The following is a 26,879-nucleotide window of genomic DNA, read 5'->3' on the forward strand; positions in this document are numbered from 1 at the left end:
GACATTTAACACCTTTCACCCTACAGAATCTGAAGTTATTTAAAAGCTATGTTATGCTAGATTGTCTTCTCTGTCCAGCATAAAACAGCATGAATGTGACAGTTCAGCTGGCTGCTGAGAGCATCACATGGGGACAAAATGTTTTGGAATATGTCCATTAGAATGAGGAACTTCCTTATTTTCATGGGAGATACCGCTTCCTCAACTAACAATGGGGAGTGGAAGGGCAGGCATGAGCAGCACCAAGGCAACACCAAGACAGCAGGGCTGTGTTGAGTGGCAATGGGAATACCAGTCTGCATGACCATCCGCTGTCTGCATTACCCCTTTCTTAGCATCCATATTTCACAGAAGCAAGTGCCTTTCTGTCAAGCTGAGCTTAAAATCAAGTGCAGGGTGCTGGCCATGCCACTAACTCACAGAGGTCAGTCTGACAGGACAGACCTGTCTGCAGGCAGGTGGATCAGCATGAGCCAGTGTTACTTGACGGACAGCAACAGGAAAGCCTGAGTGCCCCAATCCATGGCTTTGCAACGGTTTAGGGGCTTCAGGAGGTGGGGTTAGGATGCCTCTGTCAGCCAAGCTGACACTTTCAGTTTCTCCTCTGATGATGATGCCCACCCCCAGCTCCTCGGTCTATCTTCTTCTGGGAAGGTGTAGTAGCTTAGATTCACCAATTTGAGATTTCCCAGCCATGGAAATGCATCAATATGCATTTGATGCAATGCATCAAAAAACATGGTGGGTTTTAGCACTAGCTAAAAATCACCAGAGTACTTACTCATTCCTTGCTGTGAGATGTGGATTAGGGTTAGAAGGGCAAAACAGGCTTAAAACTTAAAAGGAATAAAGAAACTTTATTAATAGTACTACAAGAATAAGAAACCAGAATAAAACTTCCAGAAACATTTTCTCCCCCCCCTCACCCAACCTTTTTCCTTTCTCAGCTGATACCGTAGAGACAAAACCTGGGATGTTAAAGCAGAACCAACTATACAATAGTCTTTTTCATCAGTCTCTGCAGGGAGAGGAGTTTCCTCTTGTCATTCCATGGAGAGTTCTCCACAAGAAAACAGTTTCTTCATGGCTTTTCATTTCTATGATTGGTAGCCTCCTGGGAAAAAAACTCTGCCATCATGCCTTCCTCCCATTTTCAGTACACTTAGAGGTGTGTGTGTTCATGGGCCATGAAGTCAAGGGGTATTATTCTGAGTTATTCAAAGGCAAAGGTTCTTTTCACCTGTCTCTGTGATCATCTCTGGGAACAGAGGTTTTTCTTCCTCTCTCCCTTGGGGCAAAGGGTCTTCATTGGCTCTCACTTCTCTTTCTCTCTGTTCAAGCATCTCATGGGATCACAGTTATTCCACCATCTGCTTAGCTTCATCGATGGATACCTCTGCTCAGATCTACAGTTTGAATTCTTTATCCCCCCAATACTCATTCATTAATTAAAGGAGTTTTTCAGAACATTATTGTCTATCTCCATGGCACGACCAAAAGAGTATTTCAGATAATTAAAGCATCTCCTCATTCTCCTTCCATCTGAGGCTTGACACTTTCTCTTACTGACTTGATGTTTCATGTTGTCTTTTACGTGTCAATCACTCCCACTTTCCTATCTCTGGAGAGGAGATTAAAGTCTGTAGGTCTCATCTGTGTAGTGAAAGGGTTGAATCTGGCCCAAGCCTTGGCCAGGTATTCATGGTGTTGGATTTCAAACTGCTTTGATGCCTCTTTAGCCCAGAGCAAATGGTCCTTGGCCTGAAGCTCTCTGTGCGGGCCATGGGGGGAAATATCGGCGAGATGTCAGCAGCCTGGCCAGGCCCAGCCTGGCCCAGCCTAGGGCTGGGGGCTCCCTGGGAAGGGCTTCAGCCACCCCACTGGAATGGGACCTGGAGGGTTTCCTGTGAGGGGCTGCAGCAGAGCCTGGCCCAGCCTGGGGCCGGGGGAAAGCCCCACAGCCTCCGTCCCCTGCCCAGGAGCTGCTGCCCAGCCTGCACCGGGCCGCAGAGGCCATGGGAGAGCAGGGCCAGCCACACTAGAGTGCCAATACCTTTGAAGGCCAGAAAGAAAGGGATAAGCGGTTCCCAGGCTTTTTAAAAGGTGGTATTCACAAAGGTGATCTCACTTTTCAGTGGTTAAAAATGCTGTCAATTCTGAGAACTGCCCGGCTACTGGCCTGATCTCAAACAGAGAAGAAGCTCCCAGCAGCCTCTCTCAGATAAATCACTTCAGTTGGTGTTTTTCACTTTGTTTTTCTAAATGCCAAACTACCACAGAAGGTCTCTGGCAGGACTCAGGAGAGCAGTCCTGGGGCTGCCAGTACTACCAGGCAAAGCCCTGCGCAGGCCCCAGGGCAGCTGAACCAAGAATGCGCTGCTGGTGCACAGGTCTTCTCTCACACTGGTCTGTCAGTTGTTTGGTTTGCCCCATAAGTGAAGTTCTTGTGTACTTTTTGGTAATTCTTAGCAGGCTTTGGGGAAAAGACAGCACTTAGATAAACAGGCCTTTTACTCTTGTTGTTGGCTGTAAGGCCTCCTGTGTGGCTCACATAGTTGTCCCTGCACCTAAGGAATAGTTCTGTTCAGTTGCTGCCTTGTTCTTGCCTGAACACACAGTGTAAATTTTCAGCAAAATAAACCTTCTCTGTACCTTTCACCCCCTCCCTCAGTCCTCCAGCCTGTGCCTGTGTGGTTGGTGCAGCCTGGACTCTTACTGGAGGTGCCCACCCGTGACCCAGACCAACCTCAGAGCTATTACAAGCTTGCTTTCTCTCACATACCCCTACCTTCCCGCCTCTTTCTCTTCTATTTTCAGGGCTCACACCATTTGTGCTTCCACTGCTACAAGACAAAGCTGGCCTTTTGCTGCTTCTACATTCTCCCTTGATGTCCCAAGGCAGCCTGCCCCTTGCTTGCACTCCAGCGAGCCTTTCTCATGTACATGAGGGCTGATATTTTTCTCACTCTGCCTTTATTTAAAAGGGAGAAGAGGCAGAGATGCAGGGTTGCCCACCTATGTGCAAAGAGAGGTATGGACTCAACTGATCCCACCAACATGTTGCAGAGTTTCCTGATCACTTTTTAGGATTTTTCCCTGAGTCTCTGGCCTCCACATAGCCTCTGGCATTTTTACAGTTTATTCTGTGCCCTCCTTGCAGTTAAGCATGCTACTCCTGCTGTTTTGGGCTTGGCTGCTTTCTTGTCACACTGCCAGAGCCTGTGAGAGGACTCAGCCAAGGAGAAGGTTGATACAGATCTTGTTGACTGTCAGCTTTACTGGACCATTTGTGGCAGCATATGCCCAATTTGCCTACTATAGCTGCAATCAGAAACCTTGCAGCTGGGGAGGCATGGAAAAAAAGGTGCTTCTCAGTTCTTCCTTTCAACTGTTAGTCCATCTGAGAGATGAGAGAGCTGGTGTCTGTGCTGAGGCAAGTTATCAGTTGAGGAAGGTGCAGGAGAAAGTATACATAGCACTGGGAGCAATGTTCCCACATTCACCCTGGAGAGGTATTTAGCAGGTTGCCTCAGAGATAAGATCATCCCAAGCACACACCAGTATGGGTAAAGTAGCCTCTCTTTTTCCAGTTCCTGCCATTTTCCTCCTCTCCTGTGCATATATCTGAGTGCAGGAGTAGCAGCGTGCCCATCTGAAGTGTATAAAGCAATTTTGCTCCTGCAATTTTCCTTGTACTCCTTCACAATTTCTGTGAATAGGAGCTGCCAAGAGGCTTTCAGAGGCCTCATGATGTCCCAGTGGGGACAGTCTTAGGCTTTTGGTCTCCTTCTTCCCATTTTGTGGGTACTTACTCTTGATTTGTTGTAATGATGTATGTGTGATTAGCTTGCAATTATGCTTTCAGCATGTAGAGCAGACAAGCCCATGTGTGAACAGGATGTCCACATTCCCTTTCTTTAAACTGTGAAAAGCATATGCCAATTGCTGGAGGAAATTCAGTCTTAGCTCAAGACTGCAGAGCTGCTTATGGCCATGACTGGAAGAATCCAAACTTCCACCAGGAGCAATTACAAATTTTTTTTGGTAGACTTCTGGTGCAATTGCATGTTCCCTCTTTCGGAGAAGCCATTAAAAGTGTTTTCTTGGATGTTTTGTTTTTTTTTTTTTATTTGTTTATAGTTTTTTGTGTTACCCTTCAGTCTGTGTTTTTTTTAGGATCAATGTTATTGTTTAGTTTCTTCTTGCATTTCTGTCTGAAATGATGAAAGGAATTTTTTTGTTTTTCTGAAAATGGGAAAACAGGAAGAATTCTGAGTCTGGATGTAATTCTAATGAATTCTAATTAATAATGAAACATTTAACTGAGAAGTGGAGAAGTCATTAATCAGTCAGAAATCAAACACATACTTTGGGATCTCTCTTAAAGTCTGTATCCAGTCTTTTGACTATCCCTGTTTATATTTTATTTCTGCTTTAAACATTGGGCAAGGGAAAGGAGAATCACAGGCTGGTATGTGGTTCATATAGCCCTGATGAAGAGTCAGCATCAGGAGTAAATTACTTGCCTGGCAACATTTCTCTCCTTTCTTCTTCCCTCACAATTTTGTCTTGCTGTATTACCATACCATTCCTCTTTCTGCTTATACAGAGTGTGCAGAGGTTTCAGTAGGGGTCACTAGCTAATTCTACAACAAAAGTGAGAACAGTGTTTGGCACTTGTAGCCCTGTTTCTCTGTACTAAACAATATTTCATATTTCAGTCACCATACTCATTGCTGGAATCTGTGTTAGCACATAATGCTATTGGTCTTTCTGTTTTGTTTCTTAAACTGTATTATTTTCTCTCATTCAGAATTGAGTTTCTGCGACACCTCAGAAGCTTCTTCCAGATCATGTTTAAAATTGAAACCAAGACCACTGAGGAAGAACACACAGGCGGGGAGAAAGTCTTAATGACATGTGTTGGCATTGGATTTTGCAACCTCAGTAAAACTATAAGATAAAAAAACATCTACAGACTTTGTGAAAGACAGAAAATGCTGCCAAGATCTAATAAAACCTACCTGTCTGTGTACTGTCTGTCTGTACCTGAGTACTGTGTACTCTGGCACAGGGAGACCTGTGATGATTCCAGGTGGGGGTATCCAAGCTCACTGCATGTAAACAATAAAGCTGACATTAGACTATTTAGATCTGTGCTATTTATAAATGCAATGCCAGTCTTCTGTGCTTAGAGTGGCTCTCTGGAGTCTCAGCTGACTTGGGACTCTTTGCACTGTATTCCACTGAATAGGACACTGAAAAGTGCCTCATGTCACTGTGGTCTCAAGCCTTAATGAGGTGAGTGCTCTGGTTTTATGTATTTACTGATTTCACTCAGTTTTTTCTGAAAGGTTTAGATAGAGAGGGAAAACAAAATTGACCAAAACAAGCTTTGCATAACAAAACAAATTATCACAATGGAAATATTAGTTTCTTTAGATAATTGCAGAGATGATACTGGCATGAAAATTAAAGTAAATTCTTTGTTTATACATTGCATGTGTGTAGAATTTGTCAGATGCTCCTCACCTGTTTACGTTTACTAAATTCACAGAATCACAGAATAGTCTGAGTTGGAAAGACCCAGAAGGATCACTCAGTTCAGCTCTTAAGTCAATGGCCTATACAGGGATGAAACCCATGACCTTGGCATTATTAGCACCATGCTTTGACCAGCTGAGCTCATCTCTGGGTTGCAGTGTCATGGCAAGAATAAAGTATCTGTCTTTTATTTTTCCTAATGTTAGAATACTGCAAAAGAGATGACAGCCTACACTGAATAGTTTTAGCCTCTTTTTCAAAGATGGACATGGGAGGAGAGACTTCCATGGCAGCTTTTGACTTACCACAAATATTCATTTTAGATTTGTTTGGCAAGCTATACACATGGTTCACAATTAGTTGTGAGTGGTAGCAAAAATAGCTGTAGGCTTTGAGAAAGAAAAATGTATTCAGTTCCACCATCATACTTTGTGCATCTGCTCCCTTTTTAAAGTGCCAATAATGCTTTATGGACTGTGTGTTTGGATTGACAGATGCAAAGAAGTTTCTACCAGGTTGAAAATACTTAGCCACAAAAGGCACCTGGTAGATTCCAGGCAAACCTGTTGAAGTTAATGCTGAACTCCTGACACAAGGGAAGAAATTTTTATTTGACTTCAGACTATACTTCATGAGTCTGGAGAAAAATAAAACTATGTCAAAAGCTGGTATATAGAGAGAGCAGATACTACTGACTGTGTTAAAATGGTTTTACAAACTGTATCTGATGCCACTGTAGTGGGTATTATGTCTGTAGTATGAAGAATCTATATTGGACCCAAAAAGGACTTTGACAAAAGTTCGGTATTTACTTAGTGTTTTGTTAACTTTTGCAGCCATATGAGTAATTTTTTTACTGTACTTCATTCTTGTTGCAATGTGTCACATGTGATTTGAAAAAATAAAGTAATTTTTTTTCCTAAATAAGGTTTTATTTCCCGTTAAACCAAAACCAACAACAACTGGAGAAAAAAAAAAAAAAGCCTGGAAGTCGTAACATACATGGCTATCTTGGACTAATACATCAGAAAAACAGTTTTGGGAGTCGCCAGAGAGGGAGGAAGGGAAAGGGTGAAGCCATTCTTATCATTTACTAGCTTTCAAAAATTTGACTTGCAGCTAAGGAAATCCTAAATAAAACAATATGATGTGAAATAAAATAATGACTATATTTTTTCATTTCAAGTTAGAAAAAGATATGTAGGCCTGAAAGAATTTACCTTGCTCCCCTCTGTCACTATGTAATGAAAAAACTAGAAACCTTATGAATTAAAATTACCCAAAATACAAGGCACGACTGATCCAAAAGGTGAAATGTATCAACTAAAATTAAAAGCCACTGGAATAAAAATATAAAGCTTACATTAATTAAAGATTAATTAAAGCCACAGCTCCGATTTCCAATATTTTCTTAAATAAAAATTTTTAAGTATTGTCACAACTTGAAAAATTAAAAGTTTTATTATTTTTAAGCTTAACTATAAAGCTGTGAGTTTTTCCAAATGTTCCAGTTGCACCAGGCATAGAGACATAAGTTGCCCAAGCAGCAGATTCTTCAGCAATAATTATGTCACACAATTACTTGTACTTAACCTCATTGTTAAAATTGGACTGGTAGGCCTTAGCCCTGCTGCAAACTGCACAGCTCTACAGTACAACACTTGCTGCAACTCTGAATTTGCTTGTTCCTTTACAGAGAAGAGGAAAGGTATATGAAACTAATACATTTTTCCAGAAGAGTCACTCTGGAGAAATATTAACAATTCCAGAGAAGGTTTTAGGTAAGAACTTCCTTGAAATTATTTGGCCTTCATATTCTGGGAAAAGTATTTATTAGAAGGAAATCCTGCAGATAAAAGCTATGTGTTTAATGGCAAAACAGCAATTGACATCTGTTTTGGTGGTCTGATTACACAAGCAGTAATACAGTTAATTTTAGAGCTGGACAGAAGAAATTAATTTTTGGTGAAAAAAATTCATAGTGTTGGTAGCCACAGACTTTTTGGTAAATATTGCAGTTACTAGGAGGCACCTCTCTCATCTCAGTCCATCCACAGCAGAGTAATACTCAGGTAACTTAAATTTGAAGTGATTAGCTGTACATGAATAATCCTGTACTTTTTGAACAATCCATCAGTAATTTAGTTAATTCCTTTGGGTGAACAGCTCTGATCACAGAATCAGAATGGTTTTGGTTGGACGAGACCTTACAGATCATCTGGCTCCACCATCCCCTGACTGGTTTGCTCAAAGACCCACTCAGTCTGGCCTTGAACACTTCCAGGGATTGGGCATCTACAACTATGTTGGGCAACCTGCTAGAGCAGCTCACCACCCTCACAGTAAGGAATTTCTTCCTAATAGCTGATCTAAACATACCCTCTTTCAGCATAAAGCCCTCATGACTTTTTCTGTCACTACAGGCCTTTTAAAAGAGTTCCTTTTCATCCTTCCTTTAGGTTCCATGAAGTACTGACTTAAAGGTGCTATAAGGTTTCCACAGAGTCTTCTCCAGGCTGTACAAACCCAACTCTCTCAGCCTGTCCTCATGAGGAGGAGAGGTGCTCCAACCCTCAGATCTTTACTGTGGGCCTCCTCTGGACCTGCTCCAAGAGGTCCAGGTCTTATGCTGGGTTTCCTAGAGCTGGTTGCAGCACTGCAGGTGCAGTACTGTTAGAGTGGCAGTCATGGTGACATGAAAAGTATTTGTAAAATATACCTTTACCTTGCATCTCCTGCCAATTTTGTAATACCTGTTGTCAAACTTTCTTCTGTGATGCTATGATTGTAGTTTGGCTGCATGTTCTGTGGTTAAGTCAGAAAATTCATGCTAACTTGCTGTAGGACAGCTTCTGGAGTAGAAGAGATTATATTGCAAGCAAAAGTGTTTCATTCCAAGCCAGTGCACTTTACCAAACACATATGGCTAGAAGCCAGTGCAGAAAGTGTCTGGGGAAGCACACAGTAGGTAAGCTAGCTAGGCCAAAACAGTAAGTGCATGGCTGTCTTGGGTAATGTTTTCAAAATGGTGTTTTGTTACTGCCAGAGCATAGATACTTTCTCTCTTCTTCTTCCTCATGGGTGGTACAGATTTTGTTTCAGCCCACAGAGGCATAATTCTCTGCTTGTAAATTCTGACATTCACTTGCCTGTTTCTCAATCACACTCCCGAGACAGAAACCAGAGGCAAAAAAAAGACAGACAAGAAAATAACCTGTTTTCAAGATGCATGATTTTGTCTATGAGTTAATTACTTCCTCCCCTCCTTTTTTAAAAAAATATTGTGTGGCTACCTCCACACTTTTATTTTGTATGTCTGATGTATGTCCACTTCTATTTAATCTGGCTCCTAAGGGATCCCAAGTGAGACACAGAACTGTATAATAATAAAAACAAAAATATGGAAGGAGCATCTTTTGCAGTTACTGTTTAGGTCTTGGTAAGCTCTATCTTAAAAGAGCATTCATGATGGGTTATCTCGTGTCTTCCTTGTTCCTGATCTCTGAGCAACGCTGACAAGCTCTGAAAAACTCCTTTAACCTGTTGTCAGTGAGAGGGGTAAAAAGACAGAAAGTCCTGCAGAGAAGATTGTGTGGGCTGAACTGTGTGGTGATGGCACTGGATGAGTAACAGAAGTAAGTCATGCAGTGTGTCACAGCATCACAATGTCCAAATAGCACTTGGACTAGATATAAATTGAGTTGTGACATTGTTACAAGACAGAACTATTAGGGTGATTTGTAGTAAATCTGTAGCAATAGATGTCAGGTATTAGTGCTAATCTCTTTCCTGGAACAGTAGGATTATGTATATGCACTAAGAAGAGTGCCCTGAGCTGTATTCACTGTGTATTAGAGAGCATAGAAATATTCTGTGTGTGTATGTAGCAAATAAGGAGACCCACAGAGGAAACCTGGTTTAAAGTTGATCAAGGGTGTAGCCATACGAAAACAAAGGCCAAAATAAACTTTTTATATGAGAGTTAAAAGTGGCTGGGTGCCCATGGAAATGAAGTATCAACTGCTCTGTGCATCTGAGCACACAGAGGTAGGCTGTGTCTCTGCACGTTTGTCCTCATGCTATATGTCTGCCACAGTCACTCCCTCTTCTCAGTACCAGTTTGGCTATACTTCCCTGGCAGTCTCCACTATGCTGCTCACACAGCAAACATGAGTACTCCTTCAACAGTGAGCCCATGGTGAAAATCTGCAGGGCCTTGTGGAGACTGATCCATGTGAGCTATCTGGGGCTTAACTGTGGACGAGCTAGTAGGATTAAGAGCTTGATTCCAGTGATCATCACTACATGTCAATGACACATCCCATTTTACAAAACGCAACGGGCTCAGGAGGACACCCATGAGGGTGGATGCCTCAGAAGTTACATTTAAGAACAAATGCCTTACCCCTTCTCACTACATTTTTAACCTGCTGCCACCTTGCTCCCTGAAAGTTACTTAAATATTTTATCAATCCTAAACTGTCTCCAAGGATAAGGAAAAAATTGCTCTAGCAACTTTTTTTTTTAAATGTAGATATATTTTCTTAACTTTTAATGAATGTGGATGTATTTTGTAAGTTAAGACTTCTGAATGGTCATCCCTCAGCACAATCAGGACAAACAATTTTCTTTGTGTGTCTGGAAATACAGTTTTGATTCTGTGTAATGCACTAAACATCTGCAAGATACATCTAGATCAAAATATGCATGAGTTTATTTACTTTTTATTTTTTAACATCATGGAAGTGAGAAAAAAAGAGAAGAAAAACCCAGCCATACTGGTTTGTTTGTGTACACACATTCAGAAAGTACCTGAAAATGTAAGGCTTTCTGAGAGATTCATAAAAGTATTTGTATTTAGAGACACATCTAAACATTAAGAATGTGACTGGGAAAGAATTTCTACTGCAGAATGTTTCTGAGCATTGACTGTAAAAATCTACTTAATAATCCATGCCACAAGTTTATTATCCACTATTTTCACTTGATTTTTGGGACATAAGTAATCTACATAATAGATTTTCAAAGGACACATCCACAGTTAATCAGGGCTAAATAAGACAGACTAGGAAATGCTATTTCTGTTTCTTTTGGAAATGTGTTTATCAGGTTGTTAGTGAACATACTATTTCTTCATCCTTCACTGTTAATGCCAGCAACAAGTTTTGCCTTGAAACAGTGTCAAGATCTTTCTCTAGACTTTTCTAAGCAATGATATAAGAATTAAAAGTGAAGAGCTGTTTTGAAAGCTCTGGCTTTTTCCATGCTATGTAGAGCATCTTAAAAGAACAGGCTATTAGACAAGGCACAGGCTTCTTAACTGTTTCTTACACAACAAGAAGGTGAAGGGGGCTAGTCTAAAGCTGTACCACCAGAGGCTGGATGTTTTCTTAATTTTAGGTTAAAGTTGAAATAAAGAATGAACATCTGTTTCAGTTAGCCGAGTTAAATAAGCATCGTTAGGAGATTTTTTTTAAAACTTGAAATTTACAGTTAGAAGCAAAAAGAGGATAACTAACAGCCAAGGAAAAAGATATTGCAGAATCCTATTACCCTTCTTTTCCCTTCTCAGTCTCACAAGTTTGCACAGAAAAGAGCAATTTTTGTCATAAATTGTTGATTAGCTATTGAGACATTTTAAGGAAAATACAAGAAATTACCAAATTGTCACTTGCCTGACCGACACATGGAGTGAAAACTTCATCATATTTATGTTCATGGAATTTTCTTCAGTGAATCACTTTCAAAGAAAAGCTGCTATGAAGGAACTTGTCTGAAACTTCTCTTTTCACAGCTTTCCAGATTACAGTGTAGTCTCTCACTGATTGCTTCTGCCTTATGCCTTCCCCAGACAATAACAATGCCACTAATTAATATACTATTTGAATTGTTATTTCCAAGTCAGGCATATAAATACAAAAAGGTACATTGTTTGCATCACATGTAATGTAATTCTTGCTTCATGCATTTTTATCCTCTGTTCCAAAGTCTGTGTTTTGGAGAACTGCTGTTGTGCCAGTGGCAGGGAAGAATGAAGTGACTCATTTGTATCCCACAGGGAGCTGGACTAGAAAATATCAAGATTCTTAGAACATCAGGTCTGTGCAAACATTTGCCTCACTTTATGATGGCTATAAGCTCCTTTGGGCTCTACAAGCCTGAATCTCCCTGGCTTATTTTTGCTCTTTTAAAAATGCTGGTTTTGCTTTGAAAATGGTGGGGGTTTGTTTGTTTGTTTGTTTGTTTGTTTGTTTGTTTTGATTAAATTTAGGTTCTTTCTTTTGATTTTTTTTACAGAATTTGTTTGGTTTATTTCATCTACATCTAGAGACTAAATTCTGCCAGTTTTACTTGAGAAAGCTTTCCATTGCAGTAGATCCCTTTCTCCATTGATCTCTTCTCACTCCTCATGTTAGATCTACGGTCTTTGCTCTGTTGTACAAGGTGGCAGAACAGTCCCTACCATACTGTAGTGGGGCTTGGAGTTGCTGCATCATTTCACTTCTCAGATCTTCCCTGTATGTACACAGAATCCTTTGCAGGCTGTCCCCCTGGCCACTCACCCAGACAGCTTCCTCTCTTTTTCCCACTGGTCACTGGTCTGCCTCTACAGGGGCAGATCTGCCCTACTACAGGGGTTTTCATCCAGGGTTTCTGAAATGGAAGAGTGAAGAGACAGACTGGATTTCTTCTAACTAAATCTGCTCTACGAGTTCCTGCTGTGGAAACAAAGCATTGTCCTCATGTTTTCCATCTCAGAGGTCTCCTTGAAGGCTTGCCGTCTTGAAAAATAATGGTCTTCTGGCTGAATAATTTGAATTTTAAAGTGGAACAAGAAAGGAAACTAAGTCTAACACTCAAAATAAAACTTTCTTGCTGACTGGCACTAACATGTATGGGCTGCTTTAAAACTAGTGGAATATTATGCTACTAAATGGACACATTCTTATAAAGTCCTAAGTCTCTGAATTGCACAAGATAAAATTTTGATATAAAGCTCCAGTCTTACGAAATTGAAAGGCTTTATTCTTTTAGGATCTTTGTTAAGGAAGCCAACCTAATGTTGTGTTTGCTTATCAATACTGTGTTGGTTTCTGTCATTAACTTCCCATTTACCAAACCAAAAACCCTTATGATATTTCATCATGTGAGGTGTCTACCATTGCTACTGCAAAGACTATCTCTAGCAAAAGACAAGGTTAGCTTAAAAGACAGAGCTTTGAGGACTAGATACCATTTTTTAGCTTCTTGCTTTTCAATGAAGCAACATGGGGAATAAAAGTCACAAAGATATAGAAGCACACAATTGAAAAAATGAATGTAACTGTGCCTGTGTTTCAATTATCTTTTTATATTTAAAATGTTTAAAGCTTTTTTTAAATATTGTTCTTTAGCCCACTAGCATTTCCTAGGGAATTAAAAAAAAAAAAAAAGCAATATGCTTGCCAGCATATTTTTGCAGCACTAGCTCATACAACAAATCAAGAAACACAGATGCTATGCATAGTAGTTCAGTAGTTGTATCTCATGACAATCCACTTTTTCTGGTGTAACTGCAGCTGCTAGCCAAATATTAAACTCAAACAGCTCTATGTGAGTCTTGTTAGTTTCAGTTTTGAGGGTAAGCAGAACAGTTGCAGTTCCAAGTAAAAGCTGTCCCCATTGCAATGTTTTCAATTTGCTTCCTCTGCCACTTACTGAATGGTAACCACTCCACAGATCAGTAGAATATTTATTTCTGTTGCCTGCTGCAGCATCTCTTAAGCACAAACTGTCTCCTGTTGTCACAATTTCTGGTAATCAAAAATATCTGTCTGGGTTTTTCGGTAGCTCAAGGCCTTCCGTCTATGGCTGACTCAGTTCCGTAGCAGCAGGGGAAGGAGAATAGAAGACATTCAAAACCAGGAGGGTTGGACACCTGTGACTAATCTCAGAGGACTGGGTTTCCTCCATAGGTCTAGCTGTGTTGAAGGCAGTGCCAGGCCTGCAGGGCACTCTTGCGGCTTCTCTGGTCCTGGGAATGCCAGATTCAACATTGCTCAGCATTGAGTGAAAACCACATGAAATTTTGCTCAGCATTGAGTGAAAACTAGCTTTCTTTCATTTTCCTTAATTTCAGTGGGTGAGAATTAGTTCTGCTCTTTGAAGCAATTAGATGAACACATCTAATTGCTTTGGTCCTTCACATGAAAGTGAAATGACACACTCTGAAGCTGCTCCCTGGAAAGATCAAGTTAACTCCTGTTTCTGCCTGAGGTACAACTACCTTGACGAAATCTTTTATAACCTAAGCTTTGGGAAGCTTAATGGCAAGTAATACGTATTCTTTGCCCTAGGGAGAGCTTTTATGCTTTATTTTGTATGTGTGCCTCAGTGTCAGGGAATACTTACTGGAATTGCTTATCTAAAAATCTTCCTCCTCCAAGAAACGGGGTTAGTGGAAGCTATTTCTAGATACTGAAATGCTCTCCTGGAGAGCTCCAAAATGTAGTTTATTTCCATCACACTATAAAGAGTGGAACAAGAAATCAATGTTTTCAAATTTAATAGTTGCTGGGTGCTTTTTTTAATATAGAAAATTAAAAGCACTGAATTTGATTTATTGTTTTAAGTATAAAGAAAGATCTTTAACTGATCTGACTGGAATTCAAAAATAAGGGAGTTAAAGGAAAGAGAGATTTGGCATGGGTTTGATGTTGTTTATACTAATGTAACTACAAAGCAATAGTATAATGAAAATCACTAGTTAAGTTATGTAGAGTCTGATCCCACAATTAATTAATGAAAGCTGTGTTACCGAAGTGGTGGTGTGTGGGACAGGCCTCTCTCTTAGAATTGTCTCTTAGCTGGTTTGCAGAAGTCCATTGCAGGGTATCTTACTGAATCCAGACTAGGAATTTACTTCTTTGTGAAAACCCTATACTCCTGCTAGTTTTAACTGAAATTGGCCAAAAGATTCAAAGCAAAACAGCTATGCTAAAGATAGCTAATAATTTATTTTTAGCATAAAATACTTTAATGTTACAGATTTGCCAGTGTGCACATTGAGCAACAATTACTTAGCACATTTGAAGAATCAGAAGACTGCATATTTTTATAATTGTATTTCAGACTGATTAGAATAGGTATATGATTTTAAACTCTGTTCATCCTTTTCCAGGATTGAGAATCAAAGCACAACTTGCTGCTACTGCATACTATTCATCAGAAGTAAAACTGAAACAAAAGTGTAATTCATTGTCTCTGCTTCATTGTGAAATATTAAGATGAAAATGCCATGTGAAAAAATTAACTACAAACATATTTTTCATTTTGATTTTACTGTAAGCAGTTTAGAGACTTCTAAAATCAGTTCATATAAGTTTCTTGTTTGTATATTTGTGTGTGTATATTAAAGTTTCTTGCTCTTGTAGAATAATCAAATGGTTTGTGTTTGAAGATACATAAAAATTCATCTAGCTCTAACGCCCCTGTCATAGGTAGGGACATCTTTCACTATAATAGGCTGCTCAGAGTCCCATCCAACTTTGAACCCTTCCAGGGGTGGACCATCTGCAGCTTCTTTGGGAAACCTGTTCCAGCACCTCAGTATTCTCATGGTAAAGGATTTCTTCTTAATATCTAATTTAAACTTACCTTCTTAAGTTTACAGCCATTTCATCCTGTCTCTACATGCCCATGTAAAAAGTCTCTCTCCGGTCTTCCCAGAAGAGTCCTTTACAAGAAGATTGCTAAAACTGGAAGGCTTCTATAAAGTCCCCCTGAAGACTTCTCCCTGAAGCCTTCTCTTCTTCATGCTAAACTTAAGAACCCTCATTAAGGCCTCTGGTGATTGATGTAAGTAAAGTAGACAGGAAAATCTGCGGGATCAAGATACACTTGGTTCAGTCTCATTACATTGATTTCTGTATTGCATCCAAGTAGCTTAGTAATTGTATCCTAAATGTGTTTCATAATGGGAAAAAAAAAAAAAAGAATTAAAAATACAATGAAGATTGAGCTCTCAAATGAGGAAATTCAAAAACTTCAACAGTTGGCCTTAACAAGATTTTTGTTACCCCATTGTGTTGTCTTTCATCCTTTTAGTATTTAGCTGTATCACACTCACATCCTGCTACACTAAAGCAGATTAAATTACACAACAGATAAAATAACAAACAAAAAACAAACCCAAACTCAACAGGATGAAACACTACTGATGGAAATGAATTTACATAAACATTAACTTTTGAGGCTTCCTGGCTTTCACAGATAGACAACTGCTGCCAAAGCTCAGGAAGGTTAACCTTCCATAATAGTGCATGGTAAAAGAATATTTAGAGAGATGCAGTCTATTGCATTTAAAATGAGATATTATTTATCAGTACAGAATTAGCTTCCAGAAATATTAATTTTAAAAATCTATAACGGGTGTCATCATCTAAATCTCCATTCATGTCTTGAGACATAAGAAAAAACTCTAATATATGTACACATGTGAAAACACTATTCAAAGAACAATCAACAATTACACAAATTGATGCCAGGTCATTATGCATCCATGACTACTGTACACAATGAAGTCCTGGAGAAGGTATTCACATGAGCTGGACTGGAAACTCATAATGCTTTAGAGCACTTCTGGTCAGTTTCTGAGTCCTTTCAAATATCTGGAAACTTCAAGAATTAATAGAGAAATACTAGTTTGTGTATGTGAGGGAAGCAGGCTGTTTCCCATTTTTGACTAAGGTAAGAAAGACTGAGGTGATTTTGCTTTGATTTTTCAAAGGAAAAAATGGACCCTGGTCTGTCCAAAATCTTTTGAGAGGTTTTCAATCTTTCAATCATAGGGAAATCATAGGACTTTCCTATGCCCACGGGGTTTTCAAAGACAATTTCTTTGTCATAAGTTATTTTCCTAGTTATAGATAGATCCGGGAAGGCACTTTAATTGATCTTTATTATGAATGTGAATACAATTTGTATAACAATAGAACCAAAAACCTTTTGAATTCAGTGGAGGGTTGATCCTGGCTGGATACCAGGTATCCACCAAAGCTGCTGTAATGCTCTTCTTCACAACTGGACATGGGAGAGAAAAGAAAGTGAAAGCGTCACAATTTGAGATAAAGTCAGTGAGAGGTTACAAACCAATTATCATCTCAGGAAAAACAGACTGAATTTGGTCATTAGTTGAATTTATTACCAAGAAAATCTTCAGGATAATGAGAAGTAAAACAAATTTTAAAAACACTTTCTTCCATTTCTCCTCCTTCCTAGCTCTACTTCCTCCTGCAGTGGTGAAGGTAGAATGGGAATGGAGGTTATGGTCAGTTCATCATGCTTTTTCTCCCCGTGCTCAGAGAGAGAAGTCTTTCCCTTTTCTTGGGTGGAGTGCCTCCCACAGGAGACAGTTCCCTACTAATTTCTCCAGTGTGAGCTCATCTCACAGAAAATAATAGTTCTCCATTAAACTGCTACAATGTGTGTCACTCTTCCACGGGTGCCATCCATCAGGCACAGCCTGCTCCAGCATGAGATCTCACATGAGGGTCACAGGTCCTACCAGGAAACCTGCCCCAGTGTGCACTTTCTCTGAGTCTGTAGGTCCCTTTCAGGACCTGCTCCAGCACAGGCCTCCCACTGGGTCACAGCCTCTTTTGGGCATCCATCAGCTCTGGTGTGGGTCTCCTTCACTTGCTGCAGGGGGATCTCTGCATCCATGTGGTCCACTACAGGCTGCATGAGCACAGCTGCCTCAGCATGGCCTGCACCATGGGCTTCAGGAGAATCCCAGCTCCACGAGCTCCTCGAGCACCACGTCCCTCCCCTTCTTCAATTACCTTGCTGTTTGCTGAGCTGTTCCTCTTACATATTCTCACTCTGCTCTTCTCTGGCTGCAATTACATCTGCCCAATAACTCTGTCTTAAATATGTTATCAAAAGGAGTTACAGCCATTTCTGATTGGCTCAGCCCTGACCAGCAGCATGTCTGTCTCGAAGACGTCTGAACTGCCTCTACCAGACATGCAGGAAGCTTCCAGCACGTTCTGACAGAAGACAGTAGCTCCCCCACTACCAAAACCTAGCCATGCAAACCCAAGACAAATTTGTAAGTTATTGTATTTAGATAACAGTTAAGCACAGAAGATATCCTGCTTTGAAGATGAAAGGGAAAACAAAGCAAAACAGAATGCAAGTAAAAGTTGATTAGGAAACAAACTGTTACTTGATGGAGACCTGGTGTAGTGAGGTACTCCTGAAGCATCTGTACTGCAATCACTAGGACTTTTGACAGCAGAGCCACTAGCAAATCCTGCAAATCTGAGTCGTCTGTGTCTATGCTTGAAGGTTGCCATTCAGCCTCAGGTTGCAATGTTATTAATTTTATTCTATTTCATTCTGTTAGCAGATTTTGAGTAGAAATTCAGACTTACTGACCCTTTTCCTCACTGTGGGGTACTAGTATACCTAAATGTTTAGTAAGCAAAAAAGTCACAGAGTGACAGTAAATCTGTGGTTCCCTGTGATATCATTTATACCAAGCCATTTCCCATCAGTGGACTGCATTTCAAAAATTTATTATGAAGTTCTACAGTTAAACCAATTGCTTGTGCTTACTTGCCTGCCTGCTTTTTCCAGCTACAAAACCGTTGGCTGCATGCTAGGTTTTATCCTCTAATAAGAGAAAGGCACATGTTCCTTAAAAGGAAATCCCATGCTGCTGCTCCATTGTGACTCAACTAACTTGGCAAGAAATGAATTTGCTCCATTTCCATATCAGATCCACATCAACCTGCGCTGAGCCACATGGATGACAGTGTTCAAAGGATTGCATCATTTAATAGAGCCACTCGCAGTATGGAGATCAGTGCTTACTATTCACATGAAGCAATTAGCTTTATTAAACAGTAAATAAGCAAATAATTTAATCTTTATTTGCAGAAAACCTATCAGAAACTATTGAAATCCACAAAACTGGAACAATTAAATTTGAAAGGTGCAGATGAAAATCTCATGCACTACATGTGGTTTACTTGTGCATATGCTACCAATATTGGTAAGAAATACAGCAATATTGTATTCTGTGTAATGCAATAATTTTTAATCAAGATTTAATGCCACCACTGGACATCTGGCACACCCATCCCTCATACAAGCAAACAATCTGTCAGGCAAAACACTATTCCTAATCACTGTAGGCTACAAAGCAGGTTTGTCTGTCTTCTCCTTGTATCATTTGGAGGGGATCCCAGAGAGCTGTTGGAAAATGAATTATCCAGCTCCTGGAAACTTCTGGGAAAGGAAACAGGGCAGTTTTGGACACACAGGGAACATTACTCGATTCCATCCCTCTGGTTTATAGAAGTCACTGTTCTGCATTAGTCACTGCAGTCTCTGAGTGCTTTTTACTTGCTCAACAATTAAACTAATGCCTGTTCTTGTAGGGCTTTTTCCATGTTTATTTGGGTTTTTAAATTTTTTTTCCTATGGGATTGTTGTGTGATGCACAAGATCAAGATCAAGAACACAGTGGGCTGTTGGAGAAGGAACCGACAAAGAAGTGCATCTTCCATCAGAAGCAGCAATGAGGGTACAGTTTAGTGTCTGGAGAAGTACCTTTTGTACCTTTTGCATTCTTATGTACATGGTCCAAAAGCCATCTTTGCAGAAATGCATTACAAATGGTACTTTTAGGTACTTTTTACTGTCTGTCAGAGGAACAGGTATAAAATGGATGTCTGGAAGGGGACAATCTTGTGTTTGCTGTTGGGGCCCTCAAAGCCAAGAGATGATTTCTTTTCCTAAGCTATATTTTCCCAAAGGGGATGAATTAGAAGCGTCCTTTTGCAAGCAGGAGTCATACACAAACCTGTATTTACAGGTGCTTTTTCTTCCATTCATTCTCCTCCAGGATGGAGGTAATCACTCATATAACTTCAGGAAATAGGTTTCAGAGAATGACTATAAAAAATGAAAGACTATTAAGACCATTCTTTGTGCCATACATTTGAAGAGAAAGCATGGCTTTTAAACCAAAATATATTTTTCTCCAAGGCAGGGCCTACTACACACAGAAAAGAAGAAAAAACGTTATGACATGTGTACTTACCAAATAGTATGAATTTCACGTCCTAAAACATCTACCAAGGTAGAAAGAAAAGTGAAACACATTCAGTCTGACTTCATAGATTTGACTAAAATAAGTAACTTCCTTAGAGTTGTAATTTGCAAAGGTTTTGCAAATAACTCCCTATTTCTGAACATGAGAATATGTTTTGATTTTAATTTCAACTGAAAATGATAAATCAAAGGACAACTATGAGAATTTTTGAAGGAACTACTACAGAACTATTCTGTAATTTTCAGCTTTTTTAACATGAAAATGAAACAAAGTCTATTTCCTGGCCAGCACTCTAATCTCAGAATTTGGAACACAGTAATCAAATAAGTTAAACTAAGCCTTGTACACAGATGGCAAGTTTGTAATTTGCTTTGAAAAGCAAAATGAATTTGAAGCTGCTACGCCACCTCTAGAAATAATGTTTTCTATATAATTAGTGGTATTTTTGTCCATTGTTTGGGAATATGTTTATTAAGTTTATTGTTTAGCAATAGAATCCATGTTTTTGGATTCTGTGGTTATGCCTGTGTCAGTACACCCTACACATGACAGTATTCACACAGTGTGAATATGCAAAATAAAATGTGTGAACAGCACAGAGATAAACGGTACTTCAACTCCCTGCCACAGGTTCAAATTTGTGTCCAATCATATTAACATGCAAATGTATGGTCACTGTAAGATCGTTTAGCAAGAAAAAGGGAAGGGGGGTGCTTAAATGGTAGTTAGATGCAAATCTGAAATGTTCACAGGTTTTGAGTGCAGATGCCTTTTAAAGGATTTGTTGAAAAGTGATGTAGTAGCAAGAACTCTGATGAAAGTAATGAACAATGCTGAACAGACTAATGAAAAATGGTATTTCATAGGACAATGCTGTTTCTCGCTACATTACACTAAAACATGTGTAATTAGAAGATAAACAAGAATGCAAGGTATCATTAGATAAGCGGTAATGTTTGGAGTCCTAACACAGATTGCACTTTTAAAATTTAAGCAAATGATGGTATCTTTATCATTCCAGAGGCTGACAAATTCTGCAGGTCCAGCTACAGCTTGACCCTGACAAAACACTTAACAACATTAGGATTTGTCATTTATTTCAGTCCAATTCTTTGCATTTGCAGGGTTCTGTCAACAGAAATCTTGATGAGTCTTACGTTATGCAGTGAGCACAACTAATGCAGTACACTACTCTCCTTATCTTTTGAGTGGTCTGGGTATCAGTGGCATATTAGGTAATTATGTTTGGGAGGCATCAGAATATTTTTATTTTGGAGTTTCTTTCCTTTCTCTGCTTGGAAGAAGTTTCCAGCGTCACCACAGCATGTTTGCGTGAGTTTCCCACACTGCAAACTGAGAAGAGACATCATGAAAAGCAAATTATTAGAAGATGCAATACTGCAGAAACTTTCTTTGAGATGAAGAACTAGACATTAAAGAAGAAAATATGCTGTATTTGACTTTATTTCAAAATCACTAGGTATTTACACTGCACATTCAACAAAAACAAAGCAATGCACCCACTGATATAATTTCAGATCTGAAATGGCCTAGATTTTGTGAGACAATCTTACAGGACATGAGACTGTGAGATGATATTATAGCAGATGGGCATACTCTTCTCTTCTGTATAGAGCAAAAAACCATGCATCACATCATAGAAATGACAGTGACATGACAAAGTAAGATTGTTCTTAAAGAATTACATTTTGACACTACCAAATTGCTAGCTGACATGTAATAGCCTGCTTTGAAAGCATGAATGTCATGAAAGCATGAGCCTGTTAGCAGTCTGAGAGTCATCATCCATCAAACTTCTATACAGCTTTTTAGTTCTTCCCTGTCCCCACTTATGTTTTCCCTTTATCTAACAGACAGCCCAGTTCCTGAGCTTTCAGGTGAAGCATGTTTACGTTGCACGGACAAGAAGACAAGGAACAAACTCATCACACAGGAAGTGACAGAAAAGTGTGCGTTTCAGAAGTTAGAACTGTGCAATAAATCTCAGGAGGTGGGACAGAACTAGCGCTCACACACACACACACACACACACACACACACACAGAGAAACAGACACACACAGACCACACACACACACACACACTTTGCTTAAAAACCATTTTTTCTTTGGCCCAGCTAACCCACTCGCTACTGTGCAGCCAGACCGCAGCAAAGACGCACTGCTTGTTTACCATGGCTGAACAAGGCCAGATCTGTCCCTCACACCCGATGTCCTTCGCCTCAGCGCGGTCCAGCTTTCTCCTCAGCGGGCTCCTACAGACGGAGGCTGGCGGGAGACAAGCAGCCCTTGCTGCCCACACCGGCTGCCGAGCAAGCAGCGGGGCAAAGAGCAGCACTCGCCTCCTCGGCAGCGGTTCCGCTTCTCGCTCTGACAAAACCCTGGTGCCCTCTCTAGTGCCGACGGAGCCTGACAGAACTCCAGATGAGTTTCGATCACGCTCTCAGACACATACGTGACTCTCGGGGGTGCTACAGTGTAGGGCCAAAAGCTGGGCTCGACGACCCATGTGTGCCCCCTTGCCCTTTCCAACTCATGCAGTGATTCTGCGACGAGAAGGCTGCCCTGCGGCCGCACGGTGTCCCTGCGGGCCGAGGGACAGCCCGCCCCGCCCGGCACGGCCGGCCCCGCTCGGAGCGGCCGCGCCTCGCCGGGGGAGCGCGGCGGGGCCCGCCCCGCCCGCAGCCGCGCGATGACGTGAGCGGCGGGAGCGCCGCCCAGCCGGAGGCAGCGGCCAGAGCGCGGGTCGGCGCGGAGCTGCCGCCGCGTCCCCCGGCCGGCGCCGCCGTGCATGGGGAGGGAGCGGGCGGGACGCTGCCTGCGCGCCGCGCTGCACAGCCGCCGCCGCCGCGGTGAGTGGGGCCGGCAGCGGGGCCCGGGGGGGAGCCGGGGTGGCGGCTGCACCGCCGTGTTCCGCGCCCCGTCCCGCGGGCGGGGGCTCCCCCCCGGCGGGCGGGGGCGGGCGGCGCTGCCCGGCGGGCGCTGTGAGCGGGGCACCGCGCTGGCTTCCTCCGGCTCCGTAAACAGGGCTCCCGGGGGGCGGGCCGGGGCCGACCTGGGCGGCGGGGGAGCTGGAAGTGTGGCTGCCGCGCCTCTTCGGTGGAGGTGCTGTGTGTTGCGGGAGAACTTCCTCGCCACTACTTATTTGTGCCGTTAAAAAAAAATCTCCTCTCAGAAGGAGGGCAGACAGTCACGAAAAACCCCATTTGTGGTTTTTCTCTATGTCTCTATTGAATTTGCTTCTGCGTGGGGAAGTGTTCCGTTAGGTGTGGGTTGTGAATTAATAGATTTGATTAATTTTCACAAGATATTTTTTTTACGAGAAGAATTTCAGATAAAACTTAGATTTTTTTTTTTAATTTTTTTTTTTCCCCCAACTGATGTCTAATTAGAACCTGATTCTGGCATTGTCTTCAAATTTCTCACTTCTGCAGTCAGTAACAGGTGAGAAAATAACACCTTCCTTTGGTTATTCACAAATTGTTTTATGCTGAGAATTGTTTGCTATTCCTTTTGGTTACTGGACAGAAGGAAACTTAATTGGGAAGATTGTAATGGCTATTAACGGTTTTGAGTGTGATTTTGCACTTGAGATTTGCACTTGCTTCATGATCAGTGTTTCTGACATCTTAGTTCTGTAAAAGTTACCAATTTATTATCTATTTCTTTTGTTCTATCACTAGTTAAATGTAATTTGTGTGTAACTAGGTGTGTAAGATAGTAAGATAGAAATACTTAAGAAGTATTTCTTAGGTTTCTAGTTTATGGAAAATCAGTACCGACAGAAGACTACAGAGAGATTCTGTGCATACTTAAAGGTATTTTGGATCAGTTTTATGGGTTAGCTTTATTTTCCTTCCCTGCATCTCAGTCTTCTTTGTAACTGATATGGTGCTAATACTGTAGTGATGCTCTTTGGGCATGCCCGTTTTTCTTCCCTTTCTAGGGTTTGTGGCAGTAATTTGAGGATTCAGTAGGAAAACAGTAGCCACTACTGTTTCCTGCTTGATGAGAATGCATCCAGAGTGACTTCCATAGTATAAATATAGACTTTTAAATTAAACAACTTCACTATTATTGTATGAAATAGCAAATAATTAATTTTAAGCAGTGGTGTACTTTCCATAGAAACCTAAATATGGCCTATTTACAGATTTTAATTTTTTGTAAGTGCCAACAACAGCAACATGGGGAAGGAGTATTTGCTGCTGGGAGAGGAAGTTGTAATGAGCAATAAGTACGTGGAATGCAGAAAATGGTCCAACATCCTTGTTGGTCAAATTAGACTGACTGGAACTGCAGAATGGAAAATGAAAGGAGGGTGCTATGGCTTTTTACTTGTAGCTGTTCAAAGTGATGATTAGGCTAATAAAAACTTGAAATCTCTGTAGAATAACCATTTCCAAACTATGTGGAGGTTATGTTATGCATGACCACAGAATAGTTACTGAAGTGAATGTTACTGCCATGTTGTACTAGCAGTGGCATTATTTTTTCTGAAGTTAGGAGGAAAGCAATTGCTGAGTGAGGTTGTTGCTTTGACATTGGTCTCTTTTTATCTCAGCTTTGTGGCATTTTTACAGTATGACCTTATGTAAACAAAAAGCTAAGTGTCGATATTTGCAGTCACAAGAAATAACCTGAGATCTCATCTGAAAGAGCCTTTCAAGGGAAATAAGCAAAATTCAGAAATGTAGTAGTATTAAACAGAGACAGTAATTAAATGGCATGCATTATGGAGAGAAGAGTACCAAAAGTTACAAAACTTGCAATTAAAAAGCAGCCAGCAGAATGGACCATGCAATAATAAAACAAGTATTTGTTCTAAAAAATGGTGTTCTAAAAAAAAACAAAAAACAAAAACAAAAAACAAAAAACAAAAACCCCAAAAAAATCAAAAACCCCCCAAAAAACCAACAAAAGAAACCCGGAAGAAGACAACCAAAATCTGGTGGCCTTTTTTAGAAAAGTTACCAGAATGTTAAGTAAGTAGTAGGTTGAAATAGATGACCTGCAGTGCCTTTCAAGTCAAATGATCCTTTCCTAGTGCTCCTGTCTGTTACAGACTAGCATTTTTCTTGTAACACACCTGCTACTTTTTACCTAGGCTTTCATGTAAATGTTAGCACTGTCAGTAGGCAACTACGCAGTAGTATCTTTTCATTTGGCTTAATAGACCGGCTGTTTCAAACCCTCTGGCCCTGGCTGTGCACTGATTTCGGTGGGTTCTTTACGAATTCATATGTCCCATGAGGTTCTCAGCATGAGCCCAGTAAGATGACTAATAGGACTAAAACTAGCACGATCTGAGTCAACATTTGAGCTCATGCTTACGTTTGTATTTCCTTAAATTTCCTTAAATTGTTTCGCTTGCAATTTCTTTATCAAAAGGTGAATGAGGGGCTTTCTTGAATTTCTGAATATGAGATTTTCAAAATTATTCTGAAGGATAGATCTGTCTTTATGCAGATGTGAAAAGCAGTACAAAAATATGAATATACAAAGAAGCTTCTTTATAGTAGTTCTGCTGAAGGAACTGTAATACACTTTTATATGCTGCGTACAAATAGATGCTTCCTGCTGCATATTGTGTTCATCTAGAGAGTAGGTTGTATGTCTCACTTAAGTTGGTTGTGTGCATCTCAGTGCAGTGACAGCTACAAAGCACAAGTGTAAGGTAGGTTATGCAATGTCAGTTGCAACCTGTAAGAGGCTCAAAGAAAAATGGTGATGCCTCACTCAAATGTCAAACTCTGTGGTTATGTAGCACTGAATGCAGAGAGGTCTGGTTCATGTTCATGTGGACAATGATAACCCCCATGTGTTATGTGGAATGATTTGCCCAGAAGGCAATTGTCCATCTAATTTTGGTTATGTAGTTACTGTTTCACAGAGTCAAAGCTGAATCTTTAAATCTGATTGTAGAAAAAAACCCCAAACCCAGTCCAATCTGACGCAGGGAACTATTGATTTTAAATCAATAGAAACATTGTCCTTTTCTGAGGTGAGTTGTCTCTGCATCTGTCTTTGACAATGACTTCCACAGTAGTAATACAGGAGGGTTCCTTTTGTTGTTAGCAGATTGCTTTTTAATCATGGTTGCACATTTTCTTTTATTAGGAAGGGAGGCGTTAGCTCTTGGTGCTTTGATTTTCTGTCTTCTCGGTTTTCTTCTGGTTTTGTGTGGTGGATGTTTTACAAAGGTGGGGGGAAGGGTGGTTTGTGTGTGTGTGTTTTCTTTTTTCTTAGAGTCTAGTATTTGTTCATAGCTCATACAAATCTATTAATTGATTCTGTTTTTCTGTGTTTTTTGTGATGTCACAAAAGACAATATTCCAGGTGAATTGAGAATGTTTTCAAAACCTTTCCTCTTTTCATCAGAACACTTTTTCTTGTCTCGTGTGTGCCTGTATTAAGCAGAGATTCTGCTGAGCTGCACATTCTGTGAGTGGTTATTTTGTTTATCTGCTTGCATTTGGCTTAAAATTTAGTGTCATGTGGGAATAACTGCAAGTTATTCTTTCAAGGGTTTATTATTTTGTGTTTGTTGACATCAGATGTTATCTGTCTTCTGGTTTTTTTTTTTTGCTTGGCTAGCTCTCAGTTTTGATCCTGCTCAAGTCTCATGTAAGCTGGTTATCACCAAAGTTGTTTTTAGGCTAGGACTTTGAAAGTGGTTATATGCTTGCATAAATATGTATGGTATAGTATTTCTTGTTCTGCATGCAGCCCCATGTGGGATCTTTTCTGATATTTACTCCAGTTCTTCATCTATGTGTTGTTTGTGGTCTAAGGCTTTTTATCAACAGTTCAGTGGAGCTGATTTAGCTGGTATTACCTTTATCGTTCTGCTTATGTGCTTGAGCAGCTGCAATAGATTTCAGGACTTGGGAAAGTCTTTTACAGATGTATTAAGTAAATGGATATATTATACATGTTTAAAGTGTTGTGATTAAAGTCATTTGCATGTATAATTAAAAATTTTAAAATGCTTGTTTATGTGACTTCATTGGTATCAAGGATTTATTTTTTGTAGTATTTAGTGAGAGTAACGATCAAATCGGTTTAAATGAGGTTTTTAAGACCTATTTTGCACAGTCTATATCATCATGTTCACTAGCAAGAATTTTGAGGGTTTTTTTTAGTGGGTGGATAATATCTCAGAGGAATAGTGTTAGTGTACAGGTCTAGTATGCTTTAAATGAGAGTTTT

General features: G+C 40.3%; 2 protein-coding genes and 1 long non-coding RNA gene across 9 annotated transcripts in view; 2 read left to right on the forward strand and 1 right to left on the reverse strand.

The window, feature by feature from the left end:
- The window catches only part of RCL1 (RNA terminal phosphate cyclase like 1), a 34,260-nt gene extending 29,109 nt beyond the window's left edge, over positions 1–5,151 (forward strand). Inside the window, exon 9 of the mRNA XM_015652610.2 lies at positions 4,814–5,151. Within this exon, the coding sequence (XP_015508096.1) occupies positions 4,814–4,964 (151 nt within the window). The 3' untranslated portion in view covers positions 4,965–5,151. The remainder of the gene's footprint in view (positions 1–4,813) is intronic.
- On the reverse strand, positions 1,042–22,314 carry LOC107216085. Of its 4 annotated transcripts, none has more exons than XR_004500417.1 (6): positions 21,841–22,314; positions 20,806–21,001; positions 19,637–19,667; positions 16,528–19,488; positions 15,181–15,483; positions 1,042–2,473 (listed from the first exon to the last, which is right to left on the reverse strand). It is a non-coding gene; the product is annotated as an uncharacterized LOC107216085 (long non-coding RNA). The 4 variants fall into 4 exon arrangements; XR_004500416.1 differs by lacking the exon at positions 1,042–2,473 and adding an exon at positions 10,253–13,558 and having other exon boundaries at positions 15,181–15,404; XR_004500415.1 differs by lacking the exon at positions 1,042–2,473 and adding an exon at positions 10,253–13,558.
- Positions 22,315–22,391: 77 nt separating this feature from the next.
- The window catches only part of JAK2 (Janus kinase 2), an 85,945-nt gene continuing 81,457 nt past the window's right edge, over positions 22,392–26,879 (forward strand). For 2 of the 4 annotated variants that reach the window (XM_015652596.3, XM_015652602.3), the window contains exons 1-2: positions 22,392–22,519; positions 23,060–23,111. The gene's annotated coding sequence lies outside the window, so the exon portion shown is untranslated. Of the gene's footprint in view, positions 22,520–22,779; positions 22,934–23,059; positions 23,112–26,879 lie in introns of those variants that run through there. The other 2 variants (XM_015652597.3, XM_015652604.3) reach the window with 1 other exon arrangement.

Source organism: Parus major, chromosome Z, assembly GCF_001522545.3.
Source record: "Parus major isolate Abel chromosome Z, Parus_major1.1, whole genome shotgun sequence".
Taxonomy (NCBI): domain Eukaryota; kingdom Metazoa; phylum Chordata; class Aves; order Passeriformes; family Paridae; genus Parus; species Parus major.